Consider the following 15863-nt stretch of genomic DNA (forward strand, 5'->3'; position numbering starts at 1 on the left):
CTTCTGATTCCAGCATGTGTGTCTCCAATATGAAAATACAGCTGGTTTCTAACCTTTGCCCTTGATGAGCTTACGTTCTCCATGTTTTCAATGCTGCTGATGCAATTGTGGGGAACCTTGCTGCAGGCCACACGAATGAAGTCCCAGAAACTTCGAGGGCTTTCATAACCAAACCAATTTATTTGACCTACAGCACAAAAAAAAACAGGAAATAAAAATTCATAAAATTAGATCCTTTCTCTTGAACAAAACTAGTTTGCTTGAAAGGTCCTTAACTACAGACTAAAATAATCAATAATGAAAAAACAGGTCTCTCTGCTAATTATAACCCTCCGTCCTCTTTAAATATCCACCACGGTCTCATTTCATCTGTAAAGCTTCTCAGTACTGTAATACAATAAGCTAAGGAACTTATGCTAGTTTGCTTCCCATTCCCAAAAGTACCCTCCCCAAAAATTGTGGATTCCTACATCTCGGCTCAGAATTCTGTCAACTGAAGCTTGGTTATGCAATAGCAGAGTGAATACAACAAGACAAATAATTGTGGAATAATGATAGGTTGTAAGTGACTAAGAAGGACATCCAGGGTTGGAATATCAGGGTCACTACCCAGGTCATGTCCTTGTGAGGCAAGAGGCAGTTCAATTTGTGGCTAAGGAACAGAAGGGATGGCTTCAGATATACAAATCACTGGGCTCTCTTCCAGGACATGTGGAACATGTACAAGAGAGACAGATTACTGCTAAAATGGAGGAGGATCACTATCCTTGTGAGGAAATTCACTAGTGAAACATGAAATAATTTAAACTGAAGTGGCTGGAGGGGGGAGGGGTGGTGGGATGTGGAGATCAGAGCAGCAAATGGAAAAGTAGATGTCATGGCAAACAAGTCTGAATGAAAGGATAGGAAAGGATAAGTGAATGAGAACAGTATGACTGATGGTTTGAAATGTGTTTATTTTAATGCAAGGAGTATTGTGTGTAAGGTAGATGAACTTGGACTGGATGAGGACAGAATTATGATGCATAGGAGTCTTCAGATGCTGGAATCTGAACACAATCTGCTGGAGGAACTCATGGGATTAAGCACAATTAATGTTTATAAAGGTAAGTTTTAGTCGATAAGATTTTCGGAGATCCAAGTTGATGACCATGAGTCAGAAAGCAGGCAAGAATCTGGTTGTGTGGTGCCAGGACAACAATCTTGCTTTCAATTTCAATAAGATTCCACCTGCATTGAATTCGCCCATCGTTATTGAATGAAGATCTACTGGGACCAATGCCTGAAGAGGGCACACAAAATCAGTGAACCAGTGTTTTCTGCTCCATAAATGGTTATATGGTTATAACGAATGGCCAATGTGTTGAGCTGAAACTCTTCATCAGGACTGAGAAAAATTAGAATAAAAGCAACGTGAAGAGGACAGGGTGGAAGGGGATCCACCGTTCCCATTTTCTCTACTTACCAGATTCTAGCACTGGCAGCCTTTGTCTTCTAACCTCTCACTCCACCCTATTAACTCATCTCCCACCACCTGACATTGTCTTTTTTTTTTAAATATTTTATTCATTAGAAAACAAAGCAATAACACAATTACATAATTAAAATGTTAACAAAGTATCAAAAAAAACTTCATGGTTACATAAAATACCTAAAAAAACTACAAAAATTCCTAAAGAGAAAGAAAAACCCCTAATCACCACACCCCACCTTTTAACCAAATTCTATCCCATAAAAAAACCCTAATCACCCCTCCTCCCCCTAACTCTACCCCTCCTTTTAACCAAATTCTACCCCATAAAGAAAAAAGAAACTAAGAAAGAAAGAGATATGGAGAATAACTTAAGTCATTCATTTATTATATAATACGGAGATCCAGCAGCATGCACAACCAGTCTCAAATTTTCAAATTAGAATAGTCCAAATATGGGTTCCAAATCTTTTTGAATACATAATAATTATCCCATAAATTATACGTTATCTTGTCCATTGGTATACAAGACCTCATTTAAGAATGCCATCTTTGTAAAATAAGCTCCATTTGATCTTTCCATGAAACAGCCATTCATTTTCTTGCTACATTATTCTAATCACAAGAACGCCATTTGAAATTTCTCCAACTCATTAAGCAAAGCCATTTCAGTGACTTCTCCAATTAAAAAGATTTTTCGTTCTAGAGAAAATTTTATTTTCAGGATTTCTTGCAAACAAACTCTTAATCTAGCTCAAAAACCCTTAACTTGCTCACATGACCAAACTGAATGCAAAATTTTTTCTTTTTGGCCATTACATCAAAAACACAAATCTGAAGCACTCAGTTTATATCTTTTCAAATGTTCTGGAGTTAAATATAATTGGTGCATAAAATTATAAGTTACCAATCTATACCTAACATTAACTAATTTTGTTATAGCATCTCTATTAATCTTCCAACAATCCATGTCAAATTGAACTCCCAAATCTTTCTCCCATTTAAGTCTTGATTTATGCAATTCAATCTTAGGCAATTTTTGTTGCAGCAATTTATACATTTCCAACATAAACCCTTTCTTTCCTCCATCTCGAATCAATACTTCAAATGTTGTTACTTTAGGCAAATCCAAATGTCTTCCTAAACAATCATGTAACATAGATTTAAAATGATAATAACAAAAAAGAGAATTAGTAGGGATTTGGTATTTTTCCTTCATCCTGTCAAATGTTAAAAAACGACTCACCTCAAAACAGTCATTTATCATTCTAACTCCTTTCTGGTTCCAAATTTTAAGGAGATTATTGTCAATCATAACCTTTTATTCTGAAACAAAGGAATATGTCGAGACAATCGTCCTGAAATTCCAATGATTTTACTAACCTCCTCCCACATACTTATCAAATGAAATAAAACTGGAGATTTATAACTGTTAATAGTTTTACTATCCATTTATATATAAAATCGTCCCTTCTAACCTCTCCAATTCAATATCTAACCAAGTAACAGAACTATCTAAATCAAACATTCTATTAATAATTTTCAATTGAGCTGCCTCGTAGTAATTTACAAAATTTGGAAGTTGCATACCACCCAACTCATATTTCCAAGTTAATTATGCATAGATACCCACGCCAACTTCCCCTTCCATAAAAATTACCTGACCAAATTGTTTACATCCTTAAAAAAAATTATTCGGGACCATACAAGGTATATTCTGAAAAAAATATTGAAGTCTAGGAAATATATTCATTTTTACAATTCACTCTCCCTACCAACATTAATGGTAAATCCTTCCATTTATTCAAATCTTCTTTTAGCACAGACAATAATGGTAAATAATTCAAATCTACTAATTGATTTATATTTTTATTCACTTTAAAACTTAAATATTTAATACAATTTGACCATTTAAATCCTACTACACCTTTACATTTAGAATAATCAGCTTCCGACAACAGCATAAGTTCACTCTTATTCCAATTCACTTTGTAACCTGATAACTCCCCATACTGTAACAATCTTTCCTGCAATACCTTCAGAGATTCTTTTGGCTCAATCACATATATCATCTGCAAATAAACTAATTTTATGTTGCATTAATCTGATGCAATTCCTTATTTTATCTTCCTGTCTTATTAATTGTGCTAAAGGTTCAATCACCAATACAAACAAGGCCAGAGACAAAGGACACCCTTGTCTAGTGGAGCATTCTAAGTTAAAGGAATCCAAAAAGATTCCATTAGTCATCACTCTCACTTTAGGCTGTTTATATATTGCCTTTATTAATCCAATTAATAAACATTATTCCAAACCAAAATTTTTCCAATACTTTAAATTTAGAAAAAAACATTCTACCCTATCAAAGGCATTTCTGAATCCAATGATAGGACCAAGGGCAAATGGGATTCTTCCCTAGAAACATTTATCAAACTAATCCATTTAGCCACATTATCTGCTGAGTATCACCCTTTAATAAAACCAGTTTGATCAATATGAATCAAATTCAGTAAATACTGCACTAATCTGTTTGCCAAAACCTTAGTCAAAATCTTATAATCAACATTCAATAATAAAATTGGTCTGTAAGACCTCGGGTTTAATGGATCTTTATCTTTTTTTAAGAATCGTCGTAATAATTGCTTGAGAAAACGATTCTGGAACCTGTTGAAGAACTTCCTCAAAAACTGAGAAAACTAAACTTTGAAACTTTTTATAAAATTCCACCATAAACCCATCCTCCCCTGCAGATTTACCATTCAGCATAAAGTTTAAAGCTGATCTAATTTCTCTCAAACCAAATGGCCTCTCCAACTGATCCCTAGCCCAGTCATTCAATCTTGGCAACTGCAGTCTACTTAAAAACTCCTCTATTTTGCTCTCATCCTGTCTTATATCAGATGTATACAATTTCCTATAAAATTCCTTGAACTGTTCATTAATATCTTGCAATCTTTAAGATACCCCTGAATTCTTCCTCACTGCCTTTATCCTTCTTGACATTTGTTCAGATTTCAACCACCATGCCAATACCTTGTGTTTTATCTCCTAACTCATAATATCTCTGATTAGATTGTTGTAATAGCCTTTCAACTCTACAAGTTTGTAATGTACTATATTCCAATTTCAATTTACCTCTCCTTATTCTTTTTCTCCTCTAAAACTCCAATTTCCTGTTCCAACCCTTCTGATTCAACTAAATACTTTTTTTTCCAAACTAACTGTATAACTAATAATCTGTCCTCTCAAAAATGCTTTAAATGCATCCCATAATATAAATTTACTAGTCACTGTGTCTCTATTTATGTCCTAAAACTGTTGAATTTGTTCTGTATAAACTTACAAAATCCCTCATCTTTTAACAATGACAGATTAAACCTCCAACAATAAGAAGGTTGCACCCCTTCAGTCCCAACATACATCAACAACACTAATGAATGGTCGGATAAAAGCTTAACTTTATATTCAGTTTCCACTACATTATCCATTAATTGATTCAACATTAAAAAAAAGTCAGTTCTGAAATAGGTATCGTATTGTGCTGAATAGTACGAATAATCTTTCGCTTTTACATTCATCTTCCTCCATACATCAATTAAATTCAGTTCCTTCATCAAAAACACCACCTGACTTTGGCATCTGCCAGTCCTCTGTCCATGTCCATCATGTTTCATCATTGCTTGGTTTGCCAATCCCATTTGTGGCCTTTGCCTCACCCCTCCCACCTTCTTTTCTTTACACCATTTCTGTTCTAGGAGATTCCACTCAATATTTTAACCATGCTTTTCTCCCACTAATGCCATTTTTCCTATCGAGTTCCTCCAGTATATTGTATTTTTTTCTTAGAATTACAATTATCTATCCATTATAGAGACTTGCTTGCGAGTCAGAACTGGCAGCTCAATATTCCTGGGTTTCCTTGTTCTACACAGGATGGAGAGGGAGGTAAAGAGGTGGAGGCACAGCATTGCTAATCAAGGAGAGTGTCACAGCTGCACTCAGCAAGGATGTAATGATGGACATATCAATCAGGCACTATGAGTTCAGATTTTAAAAAAATAAAAAAAGGGCAATCATTCAGACAGGACTCTACTATAGGCTTCCCAATAGATCCCTGGAAATAGAGAAACAGATACAGTGCCCTCAATAATGTTTGGTACAAAGACACTTCTTTTTCCTTTATTTTCCCCGTGTTCCACAGTTTTAAATCTGTAATCAAACAATTCACATGTAATTAAACGGCAATTAAGGACTCCAAAATGATCAAAAGCAAGCCTAGCTCTCTTAAACCTGCACCAATTAAGCAATTAGAAATACCTGAACACTCTCAAACTCCTGTGAACCCAAAAGTCCCAAACATTATGGTGTCCTAAAATGAGGGGACTATGTATATAAAGTGCTATAATTTATACATGGTCAAACCAAAATGTATACATAATCTTGAATAAAATCTGGTATATGCAGTTTAATTTATATGTGAATGGTTTGATCACAAATTTAAAATTGTGGAGCACAGGAGCAAATAACAGAAAAAAGTATTTTTTCCTAAACATTACAGAGGGCACCGTAAGTAATCAGTTGATAGAAAGATGTAAAAGCAACAGGGTTATCATAGTGGGAGATTTTAATTTCCTCAATATTGACTGGGACTTTATTAATGCCAGAAGCTTAAATGAGGCAAAATTTGTCAGGTACATCCAGAAGCATTTCTTGAAGCAGCACCTAGAAAGAACAATCATGAAAAAAGCAATACTGGACATCGTACCGGGAAATGAGCCCACAGAAGTCATCGGAATTTCTGCACATTTTGGGAATAGTGATCCTTAAATTTCAAGGTAGTTATGAATAAAGTTAAGCCTAGACATCATGGGAAAATATCAGAATGGAAAAGGGCAAATCATGACTATTAGATAGGAACTAGAGAGAGAGGATTAGGAGTACCAGTAGTTATCATCAGGCAAGTCCATGAATGGGTGATTAGAGTCCAGGACCATCCTGTTCCAGTGAGGAAGTACCAAGTCGATAAGGTAAGGGATAACAAGAGCAGTCATGAACTTAGTCAAAAAGATAAAGAAGTCACATGCAAAATTTAGAAATCTAAAATCAGACAACACCCTGGAGAAATAAAGATAATAGGAGAGAGCTCAACCAGGGCATGAGGAAGAGCAAAAAGAGCCATGAAATATCTCGAGTAGTATTAAAGATATCCCAAGACATTTATATTTGCATTAAAAACAAGAGGATGAATTGGGAGAACACCACTCCAATGACAAAGGAGTGAATTTATGTTTGCAGTTAGAATTGGGTGAGGTACTAAATTAATACTTTGCTCGGGTGTTAACCAAGGAGGGGGACAGGAAGGATAGTGAGTACAGATTGCAAATACATTGGGACCTTTTGATATTAAGAAAAAAAATGGTGCTGGGTCTTTTGTAGAGCATTAAGGACCTGATTGAATATAGCCCAATTTACTGAAAGGGAAAGATTGTTGGGCTCTTGGTGAATAATAGTAACAGGTAAGGTCCTGGAAAGTAGCCAATATTGTTCAAGAATGGAAACAAGGGTAACAGGTAAGGTCCTGGAAAGTAACCAATATTGTTCAAGAATGGAAACAAGGGTAACAGGTAAGGTCCTGGAAAGTAGTCAATATCGTTCAAGAATGGAAACAAGGGTAACAGGTAAGGTCCTGGAAAGTAGTCAATATCATTCAAGAATGGAAACAAGGGTAACAGGTAAGGTCCTGGAAAGTAGTCAATATCATTCAAGAATGGAAACAAGGGTAACAGGTAAGGTCCTGGAAAGTAGTCAATATCATTCAAGAATGGAAACAAGGGTAACAGGTAAGGTCCTGGAAAGTAGTCAATATCATTCAAGAATGGAAACAAGGGTAACAGGTAAGGTCCTGGAAAGTAGTCAATATCGTTCAAGAATGGAAACAAGGGTAACAGGTAAGGTCCTGGAAAGTAGCCAATATCGTTCAAGAATGGAAACAAGGGTAACAGGTAAGGTCCTGGAAAGTAGCCAATATTGTTCAAGAATGGAAACAAGGGTAACAGGTAAGGTCCTGGAAAGTAGCCAATATCGTTCAAGAATGGAAACAAGGGTAACAGGTAAGGTCCTGGAAAGTAGCCAATATCGTTCAAGAATGGAAACAAGGGTAACAGGTAAGGTCCTGGAAAGTAGCCAATATCGTTCAAGAATGGAAACAAGGGTAACAGGTAAGGTCCTGGAAAGTAGCCAATATCGTTCAAGATTGGAAACAAGGGTAACAGGTAAGGTCCTGGAAAGTAGCCAATATTGTTCAAGAATGGAAACAAGGGTAACAGGTAAGGTCCTGGAAAGTAGCCAATATCATTCAAGAATGGAAACAAGGGTAACAGGTAAGGTCCTGGAAAGTAGCCAATAGCGTTCAAGAATGGAAACAAGGGTAACAGGTAAGGTCCTGGAAAGTAGCCAATATTGTTCAAGAATAGAAACAAGGGTAACAGGTAAGGTCCTGGAAAGTAGCCAATATTGTTCAAGAATGGAAACAAGGGTAACAGGTAAGGTCCTGGAAAGTAGCCAATATTGTTCAAGAATGGAAACAAGGGTAACAGGTAACGTCCTGGAAAGTAGCCAATATTGTTCAAGAATGGAAACAAGGGTAACAGGTATGGTCCTGGAAAGTAGCCAATATCGTTCAAGAATGGAAACAAGGGTAACAGGTAAGGTCCTGGAAAGTAGCCAATATTGTTCAAGAATGGAAACAAGGGTAACAGGTAAGGTCTTGGAAAGTAGCCAATATCGTTCAAGAATGGAAACAAGGGTAATCCAGGAAATTACAGGTGATCCTCAGATCAATGGTAGGGAAACTTGTGAAGGATACTTAGGAATACTATTTACGCACATTTGGAAAGATGTGGTCAGATTCGGGACAGCCAGCATGGCTTTGCACAAAGTTGGTAATGCCTTACAAATATAGTTCACACTTTTTGAGGAGATAACAGTGATTGACAAGGGTAGGACATTCAATCTTATTTACACAGACCATAGCAAAGTACGGACATTAGAAAATCTCCCTCATGGGCAGTTGATCCAGAAGGTACAGATGCATGTGATTCACAGTGAATTGATAGTTAAAAACACAAAAATGCTGGAGGAACTTGGCAGATCACACAGAATCCATAAGAGGTAAAGGTATATAACTAATGGTCTGGGCCTCTGGGCCTCTGCCCCTCTTCAACATTGGTTATATATATTTTTCTCTTATGGACACGACATGATCTGCTATGTTCCCCCAGCATTTTTGTTGCTTTACATCAATCACCCCAAATGCAGACTTTCATGTTTCACTCCACAGTGAATTTATAGTCTGGATTTAGAATTGGTGAGCCCATAGAAAACAGGATAGTTGTGGAGGCGTGTTTTTCAGGCTGGAGGCTTGTGACCAGTGTGTTCTGCAGAGATTGGTATTTAAAATTCAGTTGTTTGAGATTATATATAAAGGTAGGTGGATGTTTAGTAAGTTGGAAAGCTACAATTGAAAACAGAGACATAGATCAATTATAAATATAGGCAGAGAAATGCCAGGTGAAGGGAGATATTGCACTTTGGGAGGTCAACAATAAAGTGAAAGTTTACAGTTAGTGGCAGGATAAAAGCTTTGATGTTCTGTGGAATCTGGGGGTTCAGGTCCATACCACTTTGAAACCTGCCATCCAAGAAGATGAAGTGGTAAAGGGCTTGCTTTCATTGGTTGGGAATTTAGCACAAGAGTTAAGGGAGTCATGTTGCAGCAATACAAAACTTTGGTTGTCCCCACTTTTGAGTATTGTTCAAAAAAGGATATGGAGACTTTGTAAAGCATATGAAAGATTTCCCAATGTGTTGCCTGGATGAGAAGGTATGAGACATATGGAGAGGATGGACAAACCTGGGTTGTTTTCTCTCGAGCACACGTCAAACTTAGGCCCGCGGGCCAAATTTGGCCCATGATATAATTATATTTGGCCCCCAAGATCATATCAAATATGTATTAGAGCTGGCCCGCTGGCCGCCGTGCCAGTATAGCGCATGCACAGCTAATACTACAAATCCCAGAATGCTTTGCAAATGTGTTGGCGCCGACCCGTCAGTCCGCTAATCACCCCCACCTCCTCTCTTTACTTTCATTAGCATCTGCGACCTGTCGCCCAACTCACATGTAATAAACCCCTTACGAAAAATGGCCAAACCAAAGACAGAAAACAGGACCTTTCAAGACAGGTGGGAGGCAAACTCTGACCCCAGAGTTTGATGAACTTGCATCTAAGAAGAGATGACAAGTATCTGGTTTAGGCCCAGGTGCATCAGAGTAAATCACAGTGTAGCAAGCTAAGCTTGGATTAATATTTTCTTTGGTTAACTTTGGACTGTTCATAGTTGAAAGATTGGATTTTCATTGAAGCAAGTTGTTATTTTTTTTGACTTGTTGGCTTGTGAAAAAAAAATACATTTAAAAGGAGCTTAAAGGCTATAGAGAAATATTATTTATTGAATATTTTATTTCTCATTTGTTAATGCTTCTTCTGGAAAGAGTTTAACCAAAACTATTATTAAACATTTATTTTAATAAGAAAAAGTTTAACATTACATATGTTGAAAGAAGAGAAAACATGCAGATGTTGTTGAAAATTTTCAATAAATATTTAGTTTGGCCCACAACTTAGTCCAAGTTTTTAATTTTGGCCCTCTGTGAATTTGAGTTTGACACCCCTGCTCTAGAGTGTCAGGAGGTTGAGGTGAGACTGCATAGAAGTTTATAAAATTAAGAGAGAAATAAGAGCGAGATGGGCAGTCAGAATCCTTTTCCCATGTAAAATATGTCTTTCTACTTTGGCTTGGCTTCGCGGACGAAGATTTATGTCCACGTCAGCTGCAGGCTCGTTTGTGGCTGACAAGTCCGATGCGGGACAGGCAGAGAGAAACATGCATTTAAAGTGAAAAGTGTTGTGGGAAATGTTTAAAGGAAATGTGTGGGCAAGTGCTTTTTAAATACAGAGAGTGATAGGTTCCTGGAATGAGCTACCAAGAGTAATAATGAAAGCAGAGATGATAGAAGCATTTAAGAGGCTTCTAAATTGACATGAATATGCAGGGAATAGAGCCACATACGATAAACTTCAGATGGTTGAGAGCCATAAACATGAAAAAACATTACATACACATTTTTACATTTACATGTGTATTTTGTTACAAATTTTTATATAAATATTAAATGTATGTTCATAATAATATTTATTTTTGTATGCAGTTTTTAAACTTCTAACTTTCAAGGATGGCATGATGCTTCGATTTCACAAGCTTTATTACAGAGTGCAGTGATTCACTCTGTACAAGCAGGACGTTGTGCAGAAAATTTACTCCAGTTCAGGATATTTTATTTCTGGAACTTGCTTCCAGAACTCATTTGTAGACTGGGATATATGGATCATCGTTATATCCAGGTCCTTCAGTAATTCCATTAGTACAATTTCCGTAGCAGATGAATCTGTAACCAGCACGCTGAGAATTGGACAACTATTATTGATCACATCAAACATGAATGGATTTATAAGAAAGGTGAAGAAGAGTTTCAGCTTCTGCAAGTCCTCAAACCTGGCTCAGAAATTATCAAGCAGGCCTTGTAATTTATTTTTGCATTCTTCAAGTTTGTAGTCTTTTATTTTGATATCAGCTATTTACTCTCCTTTGGAGATTGGGAAAGTGATTGGAGTTTCTTGACAAATGTCTCTGGAAAAATTTTCATTTTATTCTGAAAGCTGAAAATTGTCTGAGTAAGATCAGAAACAATCCTATCCTTCCCTTGGAGGGCCAAGTTGAGAGTTTGTAGATGATTCATTACATCAGTAAGGAACATAAGATCTTGCAACCATTCCTCAGTTTCCAGTTGAGGACAGAATCCTTGCTTTTTTTCAAGTAACAGTAGGCTCCAACAGATCCACAAACTTGCTCAAGACATTGCTGGTTGACCAGCCACCTCACATTGCAATAGAAAGAGACATCACTGGGTTCATATTCAAGCTCCATTTCTTCAGTAAACTTTTTGAACAGTTGGTGGGTCTTCCCATTTAAGCATTTGAAAATGACATTTTCAAGGACAGATTTCATAACATCTTCATACTTGAAGATGCTGCCAGGTGCTCACGATGAATAATGCAATGAATAGAGAGAAACTCTGGAAAGCTGGGATCACTTTTCATTCATACAATTAATCCTGCATATTTTCCAACCATTGCAGGTGCTCTATCTGTTGCAACACTGACGAGTTCATCCAGTAAAACCTCAGCATTTGTTTTGGCTCTTTCAAGTACATTTTAATGTCTGCATCTCGAGTCATTTCTTTTCATGTGACCAAGTTCAACATAACTTCTTTCACAGTGACATCAGAGGAAACATAACAAATACCACAAATTGTGGTTGTCTTATATATCTGTAGATATGTAAAGAGATAAGTTGAATACAAGTGAATGTTTAAATCATTTTTCATGAAACTGGTGTTTATGCTATTGCTGTACTTTTGTGTTATTTGGGATCTATCACTGAAAAATATTCAGCTGTATCCTTCTTAACAAATTTGCTATCAGAATATGGGCATTCTCCACGAGCTGTATTCCATAATATATTGAAATTAGCTTCAGTAGTTGTATCCACTTCCTTACTGAACATGGTCAACAGTGTCTGCTACCTATTTAGTGATGATTTTAAAACAGTTAACCTGTTTTTCCAAAATTCTGATTTAGGTGGATAATCAGACGAACAGTTCCCATGATTTGATTCATAGTAGCTTTTTAATAACTCAGTGACACATTGCAGATAAGCCACACAGGTTCCCTTAACGGTGAATTCAAAATCATCCTCCCACTCTTGCTTAAAATTTCTGCTTTCATCTTCTTACAATTTGATTACACCATCTTCCTTCACATACAACTTGAAACAAAATTAAAGTGAAAAGAAACAAATGCTCCAACACATGGAATGCAACCAAATTCTACGGTGCCTATTATCACACGAACACTGCTAATTTCACTGCCTGCAATCCAGCCACACACACCACAATCACAAGCCACACTCAATAAAACTACCTCTGTGAGCACCAGCTTGAACGATTCCTATCTCAGCCAACGTATTTTCACAAGCTGCACATTATATGTTAAAGAGCCACATATAGCCCACAGTTTGCCCACCCCCTGGAATAGAGGGATATATCTCACGAGCAAGCAGAGTTTTACTTTAATTTGAGGATTGCGTTTGGTGTTGACATCAAGGGCTGAAAGGGTTGTTCCTGTGCTTTGTTCTATGTTAATTCTCTTCCAAAAATCGTGGTTCAATCTTCATCCAATCATCCATTCAAAGGGCATGTCAGAATCTCATTCTGAACTAAACAATGAATTCTCTTTTCATTTATCCAAAATAGTTTTAAAAAATTCTGGAAGAAAGCATCAATGAAAGACAGGCAGGAATTGATAGGAACAGTCCTAACCAGTTTAACAAAGTTATGAATGACACCTGATCAAGCTACACTCAATCTTTAAATTTGATTTTGAGTTGCTTCACTCTTGGGTCAATACATTTCCATTACTGAGACCAGATAGCACTGCGTTCACAAGCTGTCAACGTATTTCCGGCTTCTCTGAATGATAGCCCTAGAGAGCAAAGGCATCGCTTAAATGCAATATAATGCATTTTTAATCCCAGAGGCAGAACAAATACCCAGTTCGAGAAATAGGACCTGACACTACATCAAATTGTTCCTGACTAATACACAATATGGGGAATTTAAGACTCTCTGGATTTATATTGTGTATTAAATCTTCTATTTAAAATTGTACTATGCTATTCTGATTCACCAATTTTTTTTCCCCCACATGCAACCCTGGCAGTAGTAAAGTTATTACTATTTCATACACCATTCAGAATTGGTGTGCTATTCACAAAGACCAGTTATGCAGAGTCACATGGAGTATTCTATTGCCTTTATTAAATGATTTTCTTTCACATTAGCAGAAACTGCTCTCTTACAGGCTGATTGATGATGTTACTTATTTTCTACAATTTTAGGTGGTTGTCTTACCTCGACGCAAATGCAAATTCCCAGGTGTGGAACCTTTTACTATTTAGTCATGGCTTGTGGACATTAGCAGCAAGTCTGACATTTATTATCTTGCCCCCACTGCACCCTGAAATTGAGGGGGTCACTAGGCATTTCAGAAGGTAATTTAGACTCTCTGAACACTGGTGGCTCTCAAGTTAATGTTGTGGTAGATAAGGAGAGTCAATTTTCAATCAATGTCATATGTACAAGAACAATGTTCAGATGCAATGTAATACTGGTTCTCTTTTCACAAGGACATTTGCAGACTTTTTTTTGTTGACATTACAATTCCAAAGGACTTCAATAGCAATAACAAGATTCCACAAAGAATTGAATGATCTGAAAGTCAGAACTCGATGAACTATAAACTTCACACCCATCTGGTATGAAGTTTCCTGTCAGACATGCAGACTGACAAAAATACCCCTCAATTTATATTTCAGCATTTCAAGTCTAATGGAAAGGAGGAGAAAATCTGAAACATTCAGGTGGAACATCTGAAAAATAAAATGGCAATTGATCCTAGGATAACATGGAAACTCAGCAGAGACAGGACTAACGGGCAGAATGGAACCTAGATTCCTGGATATGTGGTTGTGCAGGAGCGCCCCAATCGCATGACATAGCTTACCGAGTCACAAATGAGCTTTTCAGCTATCTTGCAACCATGCTTGTTCTGATACCCCTGTGCGTTCGCTTGTGTTGGGATTTAATGACAGGATGGCTCTAAATCAGAAAAATAACACTGACACATATAGTGAAACCACAATGCTGGAGAAACTCAGCAAGTCAAATAGTGCATTTTATATAGCAAAATTAACGTTTCTGGCTTGAGCCCATCATCGAGGTATTTCGGGCTCAAGTCCAAAACTTTTGTTGTGTCCCTTTATTTTTGTTATATAAAGTACATTTTTCCATCTGCTGAGTTTCTCCAGCATTGTGCTTTTACTTCAACCATGGTGTCTGCAGACTTTTGTGCTTTACTATTGACAAATCCAGAGAAAAGCATTCTTATTATGATCAAATAGGCCAGAACTTGCAGGCAACAGGATTCTTGATGGCTGTTCTAGGCTGAAAAGATCTATTGTTTGGTAGCTTCTGGCAGTGAGAGACTGATCAACAGAACCACATTGTTTTACTTTATCTGGACATCACAAATTAATTCAACCCTTAGCTTCAGGTAACTGAAAAGCAAAATTTTACAAGTGCTTGAATCCAAATAGTAATAGAAAATGCTGTGGATTCTCAGCATCCACAGAAAGGCAGCATTTACAGAGATATAAATCGAATCAATTGTTTGAAATGTGTGTCTGCACCTACAGGTGCTTTTTTTAAAAAAAATCTTAATATTCTGCAAATGAAATGTAAAAACAAAACTGCAGATGCCAAAACTCTGAAATAAAGTGTTGGAAAAATGTCGGGTAGCCCCAAGAGAAAGATGAATATTAATATTATTTCATCCTATCACATGGGGCAACATTGTTGGTGTAGCGGTTAGCACAATGCTGTTACAGCACCAGCTATTGGAACTGGGGCTCAAATCCTTGAACGTTCTTCCCATTTTTCTGTGGGGACTCTGGTTTCTTTCCACAGATTGACATGTACTGGGGAATGTAGGCTCATTGGGTGTAATTAGGCGGTATGGGCTTGTGGACTGAAACCCTAATGTGCTTAATGTCTAAATTTTACATTTAAAAAATAATAATTTTGTCCCTACCCTTTGCAACAATTTCCACCACTCAGTTTAACTTGTTTTCTCTTTCTCAATTCTGTCAAAAGATTATGGAGCTGAAACATTAACTGTATCTCTTTCCACAAATGCTGCCTGGCTAGCAGAATATTTTCCCTCTTTCTTTTTATTTTATTCTACAAGCTAATGTACAGCTTGACATAACTAAAGTCTTCAGACAAATTTCATTTCTTCTCCAACAGCAAGCACAATTTCCCTGAAAGCTTCCTCCTTTCAATTTTGATACACAATGGTTTATTTTTTCAACATACAGCATGGTATGTCCATTTCAGCCCACAAGTTAGTGACATCCAATTTACACCCAATTAACCTACATCCCCAGTACATTTTGAACCATGGGAGGAAATCGGAGGCAACCCACGCAGACACAGGGAGAACATACCGACTCCTTAAAGCCAGCACGGTATTTGAACCCTGGTCCGATCGCTGTCTCTGTGAGGCATTTTGCTTACCACGACAACAACCATGCCACACCAATGATTGGTAAAAACATTTTCAAGTCCTTTTGCAGATTATTTTCCTCTTGTTAT

The 15863-nt window shown here is 37.0% G+C and overlaps 1 protein-coding gene across 4 annotated transcripts in view; it reads right to left on the reverse strand.

Moving 5' to 3' along the window:
• rundc3b (RUN domain containing 3b) overlaps positions 1-15863 on the reverse strand; it is a 137675-nt gene that overhangs the window by 47207 nt on the left and 74605 nt on the right. For all 4 annotated transcript variants that reach the window (XM_069914291.1, XM_069914289.1, XM_069914293.1 and 1 more), the window contains one exon: positions 54-187. In XM_069914291.1, the coding sequence (XP_069770392.1) occupies positions 54-187 (134 nt within the window). The remainder of the gene's footprint in view (positions 1-53; positions 188-15863) is intronic.

The sequence above is a fragment of the Narcine bancroftii genome, chromosome 1 (genome assembly GCF_036971445.1).
Source record: "Narcine bancroftii isolate sNarBan1 chromosome 1, sNarBan1.hap1, whole genome shotgun sequence".
Classification (NCBI taxonomy): domain Eukaryota; kingdom Metazoa; phylum Chordata; class Chondrichthyes; order Torpediniformes; family Narcinidae; genus Narcine; species Narcine bancroftii.